Source organism: Mesoplodon densirostris, chromosome 10 (assembly GCF_025265405.1).
Source record: "Mesoplodon densirostris isolate mMesDen1 chromosome 10, mMesDen1 primary haplotype, whole genome shotgun sequence".
Classification (NCBI taxonomy): domain Eukaryota; kingdom Metazoa; phylum Chordata; class Mammalia; order Artiodactyla; family Ziphiidae; genus Mesoplodon; species Mesoplodon densirostris.
In genome coordinates, this window is record NC_082670.1 from 66,333,204 (window position 1) to 66,351,710 (window position 18,507).

General features: G+C 43.7%; 1 protein-coding gene across 1 annotated transcript; it reads left to right on the top strand.

The window, feature by feature from the left end:
• Nucleotides 1-5,504: 5,504 nt before the first annotated feature.
• Nucleotides 5,505-6,581, top strand: CX3CR1 (C-X3-C motif chemokine receptor 1). The gene has a single exon (XM_060111274.1). The coding sequence runs from the start codon at nt 5,505-5,507 to the stop codon at nt 6,579-6,581; it is 1,077 nt and encodes a 358-aa protein (XP_059967257.1).
• The last annotated feature ends 11,926 nt before the right edge of the window (nt 6,582-18,507 follow it).

Here is an 18,507-nt window from a genome sequence, read left to right on the forward strand (position 1 = left end):
CTAGTTGTGCTGAGCGGGGGCTACGCTTCGTTGCGGTGCGCGGGCTTCTCTTCGCGGTGGCTTCTCTTTGTTGTGGAGCATGGGCTCTAGGTGCACGGGCTTCAGTAGTTGTGGCACATGCACTCAGTAGTTGTGGCACAGGGCTCAGTAGTTGTGGCACACAGGCTTGGTTGCTCTGCAGCATGTGGGATCTTCCTGGACCAGGGCTTGAACCTGTGTCCCCTGCATTGGCAGGCGGATTCCTAACCACCGTGCCACCAGAGAAGTCCCAAGCCTCTTATTTTTAATTTTCACTTGTCCATACACCAGTGTATGGTAAAGATAATTAACAGATATTGGCTTAATCAAAAATTAATTAATAAGCAAGTCCATCTCTTCTTCAGTTATTAAAAAAGGAAAGTCATAGGCATTTCCTTTCTAAATTTCACAGTTCATTTTGACAGAGATAAATAAATACCATAAAGAACTTTAGGAGGAAAGCAGAGGGAGGTGTGGCAAACCAAGAACAGGGGCAGGTCCTGTGAAGGGGTGGCTCACACACGAGCAGAGGGGCCTCACTCCACGTGTGGTTTTCTCCTGTTACTGGTCTTGGCTTGGGGTGTGTTCTGGCCCGTATAAAATGCTGGTGGGTGAGTCACGCCAAGGTGTTTTAGGTGGATTCTGCTGCAGGAGTAGAAAGTCACTCAATCTACTTGTGTGGAGGATGGGGTGCAAGTTGTAAAATGTGCCCACTGCTCCTCAGCATGGAATTCAAGGCCCATCCATCCATCTGCTCCTCTTCTGCCTTCTTGGCCTTGCTCTCTCTGCATCCTAAGGAGGGCTCTCATAAAAAATAGCTGTCATTGTAAATTGGAAAACCATCAGGTCCTTAAACTCAGGGTGCCAAGTAGCCAGGGGTGTGGGCTTGGGGCCAGACTGAGAACCTTCCTACGTGGCCCAAGGTGAATTCCAGATTTGTCAGCACTCAAAATTAACTAATTCAGCTCTCTGTCTCCAAACAGAACCTCATCTGAATGCTAGCCGCCTGCGAGCCCAGAAGCTTTGCAGGCTGCTGAGCAGCCACTCTGCGGACACAAGGCCACGCTTCCCCTGACCCAGGACTCATGCTGCTCTTTAAGACTGTTTGTTTCCTTCTGTTCGGTCCTTGTTGGAAAACTGAGCATCCAGAGCTGGCCAGGCCCTTAGAGCTGGTCTGGTCCAGGGCTTTCATTACATACATCAAGAAACTGAGGCCGAGCTGGAAGTGAGCTGCCCAGGGTCTGCCAGCTTATTTCAGGGTATGTGGACCCCTCTGAAGTACATGGCTCTGAAGAGCATCACTGTATTTGAAGACAGGAAATAAGCTGACCCTTTAGCCTTTAGCCTTTCCTTCTCCAGAGAAAAGAATTCCCATTTCTTCACCACCATTGTTGAGAGCTAGGTTCTGGGGGTCTGGCAGTGAGGACCACCTAGACATGGCTGGAGAGGCAAATAATATCCCCATCCCCTCCATTTCCCACCCACCGTTTCACTGAGGGTCAGCCTTCTGGGTCCTGAGTCTAGAAGGCAAAACCCAGGAAAAGTGTTCAGGGTCACTTCTTGAATCTTATCCTTTAAAGAGGGGTCACCTCTACTATTTTTCAGTTCTCATTCTAGAGACAGGACCTGCAGTAACATGCAGAATTCCCTTCCAAGAGGGAAAGCATGGTGCAGGGCAGGGAACACGGCTTTGTGAAGAGATGCATCTGGCTTGAAATCCTGGTTCTGTTGCTCCCTTGGACAAATTACCCAGATCTTTTGGAGCCGCTGGTGGTTATTTTGCAAGGGGGCAGAGTCATTTCCCATGAGGTGTTGTGGTGAGAATTAAATGGGGTCTTGTGTCTGGAGCATGACACTTAGCAGGTATCCAGGAACGGCAGCCTTCTCTCCTAAACTGGGGCTTTCCGAGGATAACCTCAGGTTCTAGAACCTCAAGAGATAGTGGTACCCCCACGGGGAAAGTTGGGATCAGGGATCAAGCAATTCCTGAGTTTTGTTTGGTCCAAAGGAAAAAAATTAAGCCTCACAATTGGCATTAGACTGAACCTCAAACCCACGTGTACTCAAGGGCCTAAAAAGCCATAAAAAGAGAGCAAGGAAGGTAAACAAACAAAAAAACAAAAAAGACTCATTGAATCTAGAAAACTAAGCAGGACGTGAAGTCAAAAGAGAGGAGGAAGCAACACAAAAAAGAGAGAAGAAAGTGGATGGGGGCCAGCTAATGAGAGGGGAAGTGTAGAAAAGGGAAGCTGATTGGAAACAGTGGGTAACGATGACCAAAAAAAGAAGTTAAAAAATAAGTGAGCAGGCCTGAGAAAAGGAAGTGACCGGAGGAAGTAGAACAGGATCGGCAGTAGAGCCAGCTTGGTGTTTTTTAAAGCAGGTTCTACAAAATTCATTTCAACTTGGGTATGAAACCCACGTGTATTCAAAGCTCAGCTTCTAGGTTCAGCCCAGACTCTGCCAGCTCGGCACCACTTAGTAAAACGTTGACTTAACAGAACAGAGGGTGAGGAGACCCACGGACAGCTGTGGGGACGTGTGCAGCGCAGCCTCAGTTAGTGTGGTGGGACCTGTGCTAGTGCTCCACTCCTGCACCTATCCTTCCCCTTGCAATCCCGTCTATATGAACCTCGCTTAGTAGATGCTGTGAAGGCTTATTTCACTGGATTCTTTTTTTTTTTTTATGTTTTAATTTTTGGCTGTGTTGGGTCTTTGTTGACGCCCACAGGCTTTTTCTAGTTGCGACGAGCGGGGGCTACTCTTTGTTGCAGTGCGCAGGCTTCTCACTGTGGTGGATTCTCTTGTTGTGGAGCATGGACTTTAGGTGTGCGGGCTTCAGTAGTTGTGGCACGTGGGCTCAGTAGTTGTGGCACACGTGCTTCGTTGCTCTGCAGCATGTGGGATCTTCCTGGACCAGGGCCCAAACCCGGGTCCCCTGCATTGGCAGGCGGATTCTTAGCCACTGTGCCTTCACTGGATTCTTGCACTTGGTTTCTGGTGTCCTCAGGGGCTGGGAGGCCAGTGTGCAGCCTGAATGAAAGCCAGTTGATCTCTGGCAGCCCTTTGACCCCTAGGCATTAGCCCTGCTCTTGTCTGCTACCAAGAGGCCCTATCTTCAGGCTCCTGGCCCAATCCTGGGACATCTCAGAGGACCCAGAAATAAAAGGTCCACCCAGCTCAGGCCCACCTTTCCTGAAAAGGTGCCTGGATAAAGCTATCAAGTTCTAGACACTTCATGTTATTACCTATTTAATCCTCTCCGCAATTCTGAAAGGAAAGTTCTATATTTAATTCACTGCCCTGCTGAAGGGCTCCAGGGATATTCATGATGAGAGGATGGGGAAGGTGCAGCAAGAGCTTGGAAAAGGCCAGGATGTCAGAAATAAACAGGTGGCATGTGGCAAGGAGGTCCCCAGTCCCTCCCCTCTCCTTGCTGGGCACCAGGCTCAGGGCTGCCAAGTGTGTGCCCGCCCCCTTCTAGCCCACCTCCCCACTTTTCCCAATGACCCAGGGACACCTGCCCGAAGATTTGTAGGAGGTCCCTGTGTGTGAGGCATGCCGCCAAGAGTGGAAGTCGAACCCACCACATGCAGATTTGGCAAAAATCAAGCCAATCCAAAAGCACCAAGTTCCTGGGCTTTCAGGACTGAACACAGGCCCCAAAGAGATGCAAAACGATTTTTATTGTCCTTGGACTCCTCTCGAGGTCAACTCTGCCATCTCCTGACCTGGGGTGGGGGGCGGGAAGAGGGGGGCTACCCCAAGCATCCCCAGCTTAGGACTACAAGGGCTTGACTGTTTGTGCTCCTACACAGCTGACTGTCTGGGAAGATGGGCTCCAGCAACAAGTCACCTGCACCAAGCGGCCACTCCGGGCCACCCAGCATCTCAGCTGAGCCATTTGAAACTGACACTTATGTCACTCAAAAATGGTTGCATATCAGCCATTTTGTATGGTTCAACTTAACTTTTATTGATTAAGGTCATAGCCAGAGGCTCCTCTCTGAGAAAAGGGCATTGCAGCTGAAAGCAAAGAAAGCATACAGTTCCCTGGGGCTGAGAACTCCATCCCAGCCTGTGACGGCCCAGGTCAGAAAGCCTCGGGCCACTTCGCCCGGAAGAGTCTGGGTGAGAGGCAGAGCTGGGCCAGGACACGAAGCAGAGGCTGGGAAGGGAGAAGCAAAGCCCTGGGTGGCGGGGCCCTCGCCTCGGCAGAGACACCATCTTGGTAAAACCAGCATGAAAAGGATGTAGCGGGGTGTGAAAGCTCCCCTGGTTAAAGAAGCATGAGCTTTGGTTTTAGTTGTGCTGAGTGGAGGCAGTGACGACCAGGAGGTGTGCGCTGAGGTTTCTGAGGGCCTGTCTTGTGGTATCACAAGGAAGAGGAGGGGGTCCCAGAGGACCAGGGCAAAAGGGCTCCCCTTGCAGCCTCTGGAGTGAATCCTGGCTGGCAGAAGAGGGGATGGACAAGTGTCACTTCCCAACCTGAGCAGAAATGTCTTATCTTTCCATTCTTGTACATAAAAAAACAGGAAAAGAACAGTGGAGGAGGCTAGGTCACAGTGAAGTGCAGGGCTAGTAATTATCAGATTACTTAGCCCCCAAGACCCAGGGCAGCAAGCTAACTGAGCACAGGTCTCCATCTGGGATCCATTAGCCCTTTCATGACTGCAAAGGCCTGGATGATGGTGACACTCCCTCTTGGAGTTGTAGGATGACTGACCATCCCAGTTGGCTTAGAACTGAGGGGTTTCTGACATGTGAGACTTTCAGTGCTAAAACCAGAAGAGTCCTGGGCAAATCAAGGCAAGGTAATCACCTTAGGGTGTCTGACTCTATGTCTTATCCCTTAAGGAACAGAAAGACTTAGTTGGTTCCAAGAGGGAGAGGGAAAGATATGGCTCTCAAAAACAAAGATGAGGCTCTGGGTGCAGGTCTGCCCAGGGCTCTGCAGTGTCTAGGACCTCTCCAGTCTTCATGCAGGAGAAATGAGGGTCCAGAGGGCAGAGAGGTGGGAGAAAGAAAGGGGGTGGAGAATGGAAGTTTGGACTGGAAGTGTGAATTACGGCGTCCCCACCACCACACCCCTCTCCTCCCCACTCGCTCGTCCTCTCTCCCCCATCCACACCCTGGTCAAGCTAGCTATCTTTCAGATAGACTTTTGAAAATCAAAGAAAAAAAGATCTGTCTCAAGCTTCAAAAGGCTTAGATTCAAACGCTAACTGAGCCATTTACTGCATAGTTTCATAGTGAGTTCACTGAGCCTCTCAGGGACTGGTTTCCTCTCTGTCAAAGGGGTCTTTATAGCCTCCATCACAGAGATTAAACAAGATAGCACGCATGACATTGGGAAACGTATTGGTTAGACACCCAACCAAATGTTTGCTTCTTCCAGTCTGCCTATGTAAGGGGCAGAATTCCAACTTTGTTTCTCTGAGAACTAATGCCATTAGTTGTCTTCCTTTCTCATCCAGGTACTCATCATGCCCACCATCTCCCCTGAATCAAGTTTAGAAGACTTTGAGTATGATGAGCTTGCAGAAGCCTGTGATATGGGGGACATCGTGGCCTTGGGAACTGTCTTCCTGGCCATACTCTACTCCCTTGTCTTTGCCTTTGGCCTGGTGGGAAATTTGTTGGTGGTGTTTGCCCTCAACAACAGCCAGAAGCCCAAGAGCATCACTGACGTTTACCTCCTGAACCTGGCCTTTTCTGATCTGCTCTTTGTAGCCACCTTGCCCTTCTGGACTCACTATCTTATAAACGAGCAAGGCCTTCATAACGCCGTGTGCAAACTCACCACCGCCTTCTTCTTCATCGGGTTTTTTGGAGGCATATTCTTTATCACCATCATCAGCATCGACAGATACCTGGCCATTGTCCTGGCCGCCAACTCCATGAACAACCGGACCGTGCAGCATGGCGTCACCATCAGCCTTGGCGTCTGGGCAGCCGCCATCTTGGTGGCCGCACCCCAGTTCATGTTCACCAAACAGAAAGAAAACGAATGCCTTGGTGACTACCCCGAGGTCCTACAGGAAATCTGGCCTGTGCTCCGCAATGTAGAAATAAATTTTCTTGGCTTCCTGTTCCCCCTGCTTATTATGAGTTACTGTTACTTCAGAATCATGCGGACACTTTTTTCCTGCAAAAACCAAAAGAAAGCTAAAGCCATTAGGCTGATCTTTCTTGTGGTCATCATGTTTTTCCTCTTCTGGACACCCTACAACGTCATGATTTTCTTAGAGACACTCAATCTCTATGACTTCTTTCCCAACTGTGACATGAAGAGGGATCTGAGGTTGGCCCTCAGTGTGACCGAGACAGTCGCGTTTACCCACTGTTGCCTTAATCCCCTTATCTATGCATTTGCTGGAGAGAAGTTCAGAAGATACCTTTACCACCTGTACAGTAAATGCCTGGCTGTCCTGTGTGGCCATCCCGTCCACGTCAGTTTCTCCCTGTCCCCGTCTGAATCACAAAGGAGCAGGCGAGAAAGTGTTCTGAGCAGCAATTTCACTCATTACACCAGTGATGGAAATACATCCATCCTCCTCTGAAAGCCTTGTCCCTCCAGCAAGCCTGGAGTTTCTGAGACTGACAGTGAATAATGAGGACAGATTTTTAAATTTCTTACATGCAAGACACAAAGGGCCTGATGCCCAAAAGCAATCCTGAAAGTATTTTTGAGAATTGTGTTCAAAATCTGAATGATAAAGGATAGGCATGTTTCTTACTGCCAGTGTCAAGAGTTTCTTGTTTACAAATTACAAAAATTCAACTCAGATTAATTTAGCCTGAAAACAGGCAGTATCATTCACATTATAACATGGGCAAGGGGGTGGTGAATCCTCAGAGTAAGTGAAAACTAGAGATTGAATCTAGCTAGAACTTCCTCTCTCTGACTCTCAAATCTCTGAGTGGTAACAGAGATCCCAGACTCACATAACACAGCTTTGTCATCAGAGAGGGAATGAGACCTATATCCCTCTGGTCCCAAGGTCAAAATACCCAGGGAAGGGCTCTGATTGGCCAAGTTTGTAACAGATTCTCATCCTTGGACCAGGTGGCAGTATCCACAGGGAAGACATAGATAAGATGGCAGCTTCCATTCCAATCTTGTGGTTGGAGATGCATGAAGACATATCTCCAAGAAGCTGGAGGGGTGGGTGCTGCTTTGATCAGATATAACAAGAGTTGCCCACCAACTTTACCTGCGTCTAGCCCAGCCTCACCCCGACCATACCAGCCAGCACACACCACCAGCCTCTGTCATGTCCCCAAACCTACAAAGGTTTCCCAGCGCCTACTGCATCAAGTCCAAGCTCAAATGCCTGGCCTCTGACACCCTCCATCATGTGGTTCCACCAACAGATTCGCCAGTACCTCCCCTTCACAAAGGACTCCAGCCACCTTGTCAGTCAGGTCTCTTCAATCTGGCTGCATGCATCGCCACCTGCTCCAGAGCCCAGAGGGATAAACAGAAAAAACACTGGCCGAAACTGAGAAGGCATGGTTTCCAATCCCAACTCTATCACTTATCCGCTGGGTAATCTGGGGCTAACTGAACTTCCGTTTCCTCATCTGTAGAATGGAGATAATAGAACTTTTCATGTAGGAAACATCCTTTTCAGCATGAGGAACCAGCCTCTAACTCTTGCAGGTTCCAACCCTCTTGTCTGGTTCCCAGACTTCAGCTTTTCCTCCACCTGGCACTGTGCTTAAGTGGTGCTGTTGACAGAGCTTGGAAGGGCCTTGCGGGCTCTGATGCGTGATGTAGCTCAGACACAGAGGAGGCTGGCTCCTACAGTGGCGCTCAATGGACACTCATAGATATACAGGTTGATAGCCTTTCCTGACCCAACCCTCCCGGACTTCCTGGAACATTTCCTTCCAATCAACTGGTGGCAACCCCATCTGGAGAGAACCCCATCATTCATGCCACTGCCAACCTGGACAGCCAGGGACCCAGGAGCAGTTTTCCCTTTCTCAGTAAACATTTGGGATGGACTGAAACTTTAAAGCTTGAAAAACAATTGTGATGATGCTAAAGAAAATATCGTCTATAATCTAACCACACAATATATTCATCTGCCCACCAGACCTCATTCACACCCTCACGTGTTTCGAGTTGCAACCATAATGTACAGAGAGTTTTATAATCTGCTTTTTTTCCCTCTTAACATTGGGCCACAAATAACCCTCTGTTTCTATATAGTTTTGTAATGATCATTTCAGAAGACTCTGCCAGGTTGTGTACTCACTGAAGGCGTCTGACTCATTCTTCTATTTCTCACTCCTTGGCAGTCAGTATATTTGTTTAACCAATGACAGAATGAATTATGTTCCATCAAGATCATGTACTGTAACTTACTCACCATTACCCTATTAATAAACATTTCACTTGTTTCCAATATTTAGCAAATACATATTTTACAGCATTTTTCTCTATAATTTCCTTTCTCCTCTTCAATTACTTCCTTTGGATAAATTTCTTGCCATGGGGATAACTGGGCCAAAGGGCATGGGAACTTTTTAGCTTTTGACACATACATATGAAACTAATATACTGCAAAACCCTTATTGAGCATATATTACAGGCAACATGTGAGCTCAGATCCAGAGCTGTTCCAAAGATCAGTGCAATAAGAACTTTGCCTTCAATGTTTAAGAGGTGCTTAACACTTAAATGCAGAGCTCAGAAATTTACAAAAAAAGCATGCTCTGCATTAACTGGTAACACAAGAGCAGTGACATCTGACCTGAGTCTTTAAGGATCTTAGGACCCTTATCTTAGGACATCTGACCTGAGTCTTAAGATCTTAAGATTTTAAGGGAAATGTCTGAGAAATTGAAAGGCACTGGGAATAGAGTATGTGGTGGGAAGCTTCTGAAGCTTTGGCTCAGACAACCAATGGAAGAGGGTGTTCTCGGGGTGTTCACAATTGACTCCGTTATTACCTGATCCTTGTTCCAATTGTTGAATTATGAAACTTTTCATTAAAATTTTAACTTATAAGTGGACTCCCAAGAAAAGAGGAAAATATTCTTTTGGCTTGAGAAACAAAGAAGAGAGATAAACAGTTTCATTTCTAGAAGAAAATTAGATTTGTATCATAAGAAACATTCATTCATTCATTTTGCTGAATAAGACAGAATAGGGAGAAAATAAGGAGGGTCATCGAAAAAACCTAAATAGCAATGATGTTGGTATCTAAGTAAAGGAAGGCACATTTGAAAAGGACAGTTGGCCCTAAGAGCACAGCTGGATCAGATCCACCACAGCTTCTGGGCTCTGGGCTTCCCCAAAGCAGAAAGAAACTCCAAATGCAGACAGACATCTATGACTGAGTCCCAACCTACTGACTCTGTGACCTTGGGAAGGTATTTGACATCTCTGAGGCTCAGTTTCTTCACCTGAAAAAAAAGAATAAACAAGGTGCCCACCTCCTAGGGTTATTATGAGGATTTAGTAAGACCTTCACAAAGCTCACAGCACAGGCTTGGAAAGCAAGGTCAAATAACTGGAGGCAACTATTTTGATTCTTTTTTTTTTCTTATTATAATTAGATTGAATCTTTCCCAGTGAGGAAACTCATACTATGTTGCCCTTGCCATCTTGCTTTTTTTAGTCCCAGAATCACAAAATTGTGGGTGGTCAGAAATAGTTGAGTCCAAACCCACACTTTGCAGGTAGGGGAAAGGAGGTCCAGAGAAGGCCAGAGACTGGCCCAAGATCACACAGTGAGTTAATCAAGGAGGTAGATAACTCTCAGTTTACTGACTTCTTCCTCCTTGATAAAACTATAGACCAATCTTATGGTGACTACAGTTAACAATACTGTATTGTATATTTGAAAGATGCTAAGAGAGTATATTTTAAAATTTCTCACCACACATAAAAAAATTGTAACTATGTGAAGTGATGGACGTGTTAACTAACCTTATTGTGATAATCATTCTACAATATATACACATATAAAATTATATATAGAAACCCTAAAGACTTCATCAAAAAACTGTTAGAACTAATAAACAAATTCAGTGAAGTTGCAGGATACAAAATCAATACACAGAAATCTGTTGTGATTCTTTCCACTAATAATAAACTATCTGGAAGAGAAATTTAGAAAATAATTCCATTAATAATTGCATCAAAAAGAATATAATACCTAGGAATAAATTTACCAAGGAGGTAAAAGACCTGTATATTGAAAACTACAAGACATTAATGAAAGAAATTGAAAAAGACACAAATAATTGATATTTCAATTATTCAATTGTTATTATTCAATTATTATCAATTATCAATTATCAATTGTTATCAATTGTTAACAATTATTCAATTGTTATCAATTATTCAATTATTATTCAATTATCTTATAAAATAAGATATTTCAAACTCATGGATTGGAAGAATTAATATTGTTAAAATGTCCACACTACCCAAAGCAATATACAGATTCAAAGCAATCCCTATCAGAATTCCTTTTCATGAAATAGAACAAACAATCCTAAAATCTGTATACAGCCACAAAAGACCCCAAATAGCTAAAGCAATCTTGAGAAAGAGGAACAAAGCTGTAGGCATTATGCTCCCTGATCTCCAACTATATTACAAAAACTATAGTAATTAAAACAATATGGTATTGGCATAAAAAGAGACACATAAATCAGTGGGTCAGAATAGAAAGCCCAAAAATAAATCCACATATATATATGTATGGTCAATTAATTTATAACAAAGGAGCCAGGAATATACAATGGGGAAAGGACAGTCTCTTCAATAAATGGTGCTGGGGAAACTAGACAGCTACATGCAAAATAATGAAACTGGACCAGTATCTTACACCATATGCAAAAATTAACTCAAAATGGATTAAAGACTTGAATGTAAGACCTGAAACCATAAAACTCCATAGAAGAAAACATAGGCAGTACAACTATGTCAAGATCTTGACATTGGTCTTGGCAACGATTTTTTTAATCTGACACCAAAAGCAACAAAAGTAAAAAAGAAACAAGTGGGGCTACACTGCACTAAAAAGTTTCTGCAAAGCAAAGGAAACCATCAACAAAATGAAAGGCAACGTATTGAATGGGTGAAAATAACTGCCAATCATATATATGGTAAGGGCCTAATAACCAAAATACAGAAAGAACCCATACAACTCAATAGCAAAAAAAAAAAAAAATCTGATTTTACAATGGGCAGAAGATCTGAGTAGACATTTTTCTAAAGAAGACATACAGATGGCCAATAGGTATGTGAAAAGATGTTTAATGCCATTAATCAGTAGGGAAATGCAAACCGAAACCACAATGGGATATCACCTCTCACCTGTTAGAATGGCTATTATCCAAAAGATGAGAAATAATAGTTGTTGGCAAGAATGTGGAAAAAAGGGAACCCCTGTGCACTGTTGGTGGGAATGTAAATTGGTCAACCCCTATGAAAAACAGTATGAAAGTTCCTCAAAAAATTAAAAATAGAACTACAATATGATACAGCAATTCCACTTCTGAGTATTTATCTGAAGAAAATGAAAAAAATAATTTGGAAGGATATATTATCCCCATGTTCATTTCAGCATTTACAATAGACCAGATATGGAAACAACCTAAGTGTTCATCGATGAATAAATGGATAAAGAAATTGTGGTAAATACACACAATGGAATATTATGCAGTCATAAAAAATGAAATCCTACCATTTGTGACAACATAGATGGACCTCGAGGGCATTATGCTAAGTGAAATATATCAGACAGAGAAAGACAAATACCATATGATCTCTCTTATATGTGGAATCTAAAAAAAAAACAAATAAACAAAAAACCAAGCTCACAGATACAGAGAACAGATTGGTGGTTGCAAGCGGGGAGGGGTAGAGGGTGGGAGAAATGGGTGAACTTTTTTGTTTAGTTTAAATAAATTGAATTAAAAAAATTTAAAAATAAAGTAACATCACTACATTGTACACATTAAACTTACAAAATTTCATGTGTCAATTATGTCTCAATAAAGCTGGGAAAAAATACAGTCCAATCCTCCCTCTAAGAGCAGAGAACACAGGTGGTCAATGGAAAACCCGTTGAAAGAGGATCTGCAGGCAGATGATTTAGGCAGAGAGGGAAGGCTTGCCCTCCTGAATGCAGAGTTTAACAGAATTGATCTGCTTGTGGTGACAGGTGCAGCCTGGGTGGTGCAGCCTTTGGTGACAGCTGTTCTGTGACATCAGTATCTCTAATGAAAGATGGTCAACAGACAGAGACTCACTGGCAAAGGATACCAGGATTCCCAGAAGCAAATGTTATCAGCCGCTCCCATCAGGATCTGGATGGGTAGACTGAGCCTTTGGGAAAAGGGCCACTGCAGAGGGTGGCCACATCCTGGGGCTGTCCCAGTGCTTAGGGAAATGCCCAGTCCCTTCCAAATAATCCTACTCACTTTGGGTTTATTCTATGATCATTAAATGACCATCTGAGGGAGAAGCTGGATTTCCAGGAAACTTGCCACCAAGAAAGATGGAGAATACATGCTTTTGGTTACTGGGAAGAGCCATCACCCCTTATAATCCACTGCATCGGGCATGTGGATAGTATCTGGTGAGCTTTCCATAATCTCTCTCTCTCTCTGAGACGCTGTCCCTGAGAGCCCAGTGGGGAGAATTCTCCTCTGGCCTCAAAAGGTCGACAACCATACCTGGGAACTTGGCAGCCCAACTCTGAGAGGTCCACTTTGGGTATCACCTGGCCCCTAGACAATGTCTCATTAGTGCCCTCAAAATTGGGGCAGTCTGTCCCAACTCAGAAGCAAATTTTCTTTTCTGCCTGCACCCCATTCTCCTGGCCCAGGGGGACCACTTCAGTTTCAACGTGACCTATAATATTGTTTGCTTAACTTGCTGAGTTGGCGACCACATTCTGGGCTACCCCAGAGTAGTATTATCCAAGAGCAAGTAAGAGAAGTAGGTTTTTGCAAACGTGGAAATACCCTGTCTTTCTTCAAGACGCCCTCCATCCATAGGACGGCCAAGATGTTTTCTTGAGGATACATGGTGCCATGTCTGCTCTGCTCTATAAGGCATGTTGTTAGGCAACAGCCAAAGTTCCTCCAGAGACACACCCTAGACAGCTCTAGAAACCATAAGACACACTCAGCAGGAAAATTACTCTTTTACCCCATATTTCCTCATTTATTTAGGTAGAAACAAAAATAAATTTTTAATTCACACTTCTTTGACTACTAGAAAAGATTGTTCAGTTTTCAATGTGCTTGTTCTATATTCTTTATATCTTTTTCTGATTATCAAAGAGAAGCACAGTCATAGAAAATCCAAAAAACAAAGAAGTGTATAAAAAGTTTAAATTACACAATATTCCACCTCCTATAGATAAAACATTGTTTAACACTTAGGTGGTTTTCTACCATGTCTTTCTCTGCAGATATAATTTTTTAAATAAAAAGATTTGAGATCATAACATACATACAGTTTTAGATATTTTTTTTTCACTTCACATTGTAGCATAAACATTTTCCCATACATTAAACGCAAGCATGATTTTAATGATTGCACAGAAGTCCATATAGACTTTATCTAGCCAAACCTCTACTGATGGACATGAACGTATAAAGGAAAAACACAGATTTTTCTTCCTTCTATGTAGGGAAAAATCCAGTTCTTCCCCACTGTGTTTCTCTCCTGTGTGTCTCCTCTACTACTCACAGAGAACACTTCATTTCTGACACTTCTGATCACCAACTGTGTGGGAAGTTTTCTCCACATCAAGCAATTCTCTGTGACACCAGCTGGGTGTCCTACAATTTAACTCAATTCTGACATTATCTACCTGGAGATAGTGTCAGATCCCACAGGTTAAGGGCTCAGTCCCACAAGACTGCCCTACCCCACTTCAGATGCCAATCACAAGTAGTAGGTCCCCAGTTTACCCACAAGTACTGTCTGAGTTGACTACAAATCAGAGGTTCCCATGACCACACCTTCGGTTGGATTAATTTGCTAGAGCAGCTCACAGAACTCAGAAAACACTTATGTTTACCAGTTTATTAAAGGATACAGAGGAACAGTCAGATGAAGAGATACATAGGGCAAGGGTCTGAGAGGGTCCCTAGTACAGAAGCTTCTGTTCCTGCGGAGTTGGGGTGCATCACCCTCCCGATATATGGATGTGCTCGCCAACCCGGAAGCTCCCTGAACCCCATACTCTTGGGATTTTGTGGAGGCTTCTTCACTTGGCATGATTAGTTATTAACTCCATTTCCAGTCCCCCTCCCCTCTGTGGAGGATGGGTGGTAGAGCTGAAAATTCTAACCACCTAATCAAGGCTTGGTCTTTGATGACCAGCCCCACCCAGAAGCATCCAGCAGCCACTCAGTGTCTGCATTAGAATAAAAGATGCTCCTAGTGTTCTTATCATTTAGGAAACTATAAGGGTTTTAGGAGCTCTGTGCCAGGAATGGGGGTCAGAGATCAATATATATATATTTCCTATTATCTCACAGGATATAATTCCCAGTTTTTTACTATTATGTACAACACTGTGCTGAACATAAAACTTGGTCATATCTTTGATTGTATAATAGGAATCACTGAAGGAATAGATTTGAGCATCTGTGTGTCTCTTGCTAGCTACCGCAAAATCGCTTTTTCGAAAAATGACACTGAGTTGCTTCTACTCCAAGAACCCCAATCCCTGACTTTAGCACCCACTCCATCACCGTCCCAGACTTTTTGGCCAGGATATTATGGGCTTTAGTTATTTTAGAAAATACCAGCTACTGATTTCAAGAGGCAGAGAAGGCAAGGCAGAGAAGGAAAAAAGAGGTCCATTCTTGAGAGGAAGTGGTAAGGCTGCTCTTTGGCAGAGACAAAAGAAAAGAGGAATAAGTGGATTTTAAAAGTGACCAGTCAGTCTCCCAAGGCAATAAAAATAAAAATAAAAATAAACAAATGGGACCTAATAAAACTTATAAGCTTTTGCACAGCAAAGGAAACCATAAAAAAAAAAGACAACCTACAGAATGGGAGAAAATATCTGCAAACGATGCAATCAACGAGGGCTTAATTTCCTAAATATACAAACAGCTCACACAATTCAACAACAAAAAAACAAACAACCCAATAGAAAAATAGTCAGAAGGGGGACTTCCCTGGTGGTCCTGTGGTTAAGACTCCACGCTTCCAATGCAAGGGATGCGGGTTTGATCCTTGGTCAGGGAACTAAGATCCCACATGCTGCGCGGCCAAAATAAAAGAAAGAAAGAAGAATAAAAATGGTCAGAAGACCTAAATAGACAGTTCACCAAAGAAGAAATACAAATGGCTAATAGGCAATGAAAAGATGTTCAACATTGTTAATTATCAGAGAAAAGCAAATCAAAACTACAATGAAGTACCACCTCACACTGGTCAGAATGGCCATCATTAAAAACTCTACAAATGGGACTTCCCTGGTGGCAGAGTGGTTAAGAATCTGCCTGCCAATGCAGGGGACATGGGTTCGAGCCTTGGTCCGGGAAGATTCCACATGCCGCAGAGCAACTAAGCCCATGCGCCACAACTACTGAAGCCCGCGTGCCTAGAGCCCGTGCTCCACAACGAGAAGCCACCACAATGAGAAACCCACGCATCACAATGAAGAGTAGCCCCCGCTCACCACAACTAGAAAAAAAAAAAAAGGCCTGTGCACAGCAATGAAGACCCAACGCAGCCAAAAAAAAAAAAAAAAAAAAAAAAAACCTCTACAAATAACGAATGCTGGAGAGGGTGTGGAGAAAAGGGAACCCTCTTACATGGTTGGTAGGAATGTCAGTTGGTACAGCCGCTATAGAAAACAGCGTGGAGGTTCCTCAGAAAACTAAAAATGGAATTACCATATGATCCAACAATCCCACTCCTGGGCATATATCCAGACAAAACTCTAATCCAAAAAGATACATGCACCCGTATGTTCATAGCAGCACTATTCACAATAGCCAAGTCATGGAAACAACCTAGGTCCATTGACAGATGAATGGATAAAGAAGATGTGTTATATATATACAATGGAATACTATTCAGCTATAAAAATGATGAAATCATGCCATTTGCAGAAACATGGGTACAATTAGAGGTGATCATATTAAGTGAAGTAAGTCAGACAGAGAAAGACAAATACCATATGATATCACTTATATGTAGAATCTAAAATATGACACAAATGAACCTACCTATGAGACAGAAACAGACTCACAGACATAGAGAACAGACTAGTGGTTGCCAAGGGGGAGGAGACTGGGAGAGGGAGGGAGTAGGAGGCTGGGGTTAGCAGATGGTAAGCTATTATATATAGAATGTATAAACAGCAAGGTCCTACTGTATAGCACAGACAACCATATTCAATATCTATGAAAAACCATAATGGAAAAGAATATTTTAAAAAAAAGAATGGGGCTTCCCTGGTGGCTCAGTGGTTGAGAGTCCGCCTGCCGATGCAGGGAACACAGGTTCGTGCCCTGGTCCGGGAGGATCCCACATGCCGCATAGCGGTTGGGCCCGTGAGCCATGGCCGCTGAGTCCGTGCGTCCGGAGCCTGTGCTCCGCAATGGGAGAGGTCACAACAGTGAGAGGCCCGCGTACCACAAAAAAATAAAATAAAATAAAATAAAAAGAATAAATTAAAAAAGAATGTATATATATGTATAACTGAATCACTTTGCTGTACAGCAGAAATTAACACAACGTAAACAACTATACTTCAATTAAAAAAATAAACAAAAGTGACCAATAACATCACAAATAAGTTATTTTAAGGAAACAGAGATGACTTAGCACTTGAGTTAAGCGGACACAGGAGAGGCTATCTGAGCCATGCAAAATTTGGGGGAAGGGGTCATAGGGAGTTATTGTTTAATAGGTAGAGAGTTTCAGCGTTGCAAGATGAAAAGAGTTCTGGAGATGGATAGTGGTGATGGTTGTACAATATGAATGCACTTAATACTTCTGAATTGTACACTTAAAAGTTAAGATAGTAAATTTTGTGTTATGGTTATTTTGCCACAATTTAAAATTTAGGGAAAATCCCCCAACAAAATCTAGGAAGAGAAGGTGCTGACACTGGCTCTGGGAAGGGAGAGGTGTCTTAGAGGGGGAAGAAGTAGAGATGAACAGGGCACCCACGAAGTCATTCTGCAGTTTGAATGCTTAAAATATTCACTTCTATATGAAATATAAACAATCTGCAAAAGGCAACAAAGAAAGAATTAATTCAAGGTTTAACACGGTTGCAGGAAGGTCGACTTGCAATGCATCCACCATCATTTTTGATACAGCCATCTCAGTATAATGTAGAGCTCAGTACTTGCAAAATGAAAGAAATGAAAAAAAAACAAACATAAGCAACTTTATTTAAATCTCTAGTGAATTCTCTCTGGGTTGCATCTCACAAATTGTTTATACCCTATATGGCACTGAATTGATTAGAAATCCAAACCCACAATGACTTACAGACACCCTGTATCTTGAGCTTTTGCTAGCAGAGGTGGTGCTCCAAGCAGTCAAGGAACTCAATTAGTACAACTCTAAGAACTCCTTGGCATATCCAGATAGCCCTGTCTGGGGACAAGAGGATGCCCAGCTGCCAAGCTGGGAAGCCTAATAACAAAAGGCTAATTTACACATCCATTGGTGCTGGATAAGTGCCCATTTCAAAGCACATTATTCCACTGAGAAATAGAAGGAACCAGAAAAGAATTTCCACGGGTTCCCACCACCACATCTTCCCACCTACCTGTAGATGTGTCCGTGCACTCTTCCTTCCCTCCAGGTAGGATGGAAGAATTGTCCCTGCTCTTATCTAAAGCCAAACTCTTGGGACTTCCCTGGTAGCACAGTGGTTAAGACTCCACACTCCCAATGCAGGGGGCCCGGTTTCGATCCCTGGCCAGGGAACTAGATCCCACATGAGTAACACTACTAAGAGTTTGCATGCTGCAACTAAGGAGCCCATGTGCCGCAACTAAGGAGCCAGCAAGCAGCAACTAAGGAGCCCTCAAGCCACAACTAAGACCCGGCACAACCAAATCAATCAATCAATCAATCAATCAATCAATAAAAAGCCAAACTCTTCACTTGTGCAAGAGATCCCATCCCTCCTGCTTCCCCAAGGATTGTCTTCCTGCATTTGCCTCTTCTCTCCCACACAATCAATTTCTCCTCTCTGCTGGATAATTCTCAGTTAAACATACAAGGAGGCCAGATACCTCTCACTTTTAGAACCCTCATCTTGATTCCATATCTCCTCCAGCTCTTGTCTCATATCTCTTCTCCATTTAGAGATACTTAGAAGAGTTGTCTCCTGTTCCTTGGCCCCCATTCTCTCTTGAACTGTCTTCTTACCACCCCCTCAGACATGCTCTTGTCAAAGTCACCAATGCTCTCCATGTGGCTCAATCCTATAGTCGACAGTTAGGCCCACCTTATCC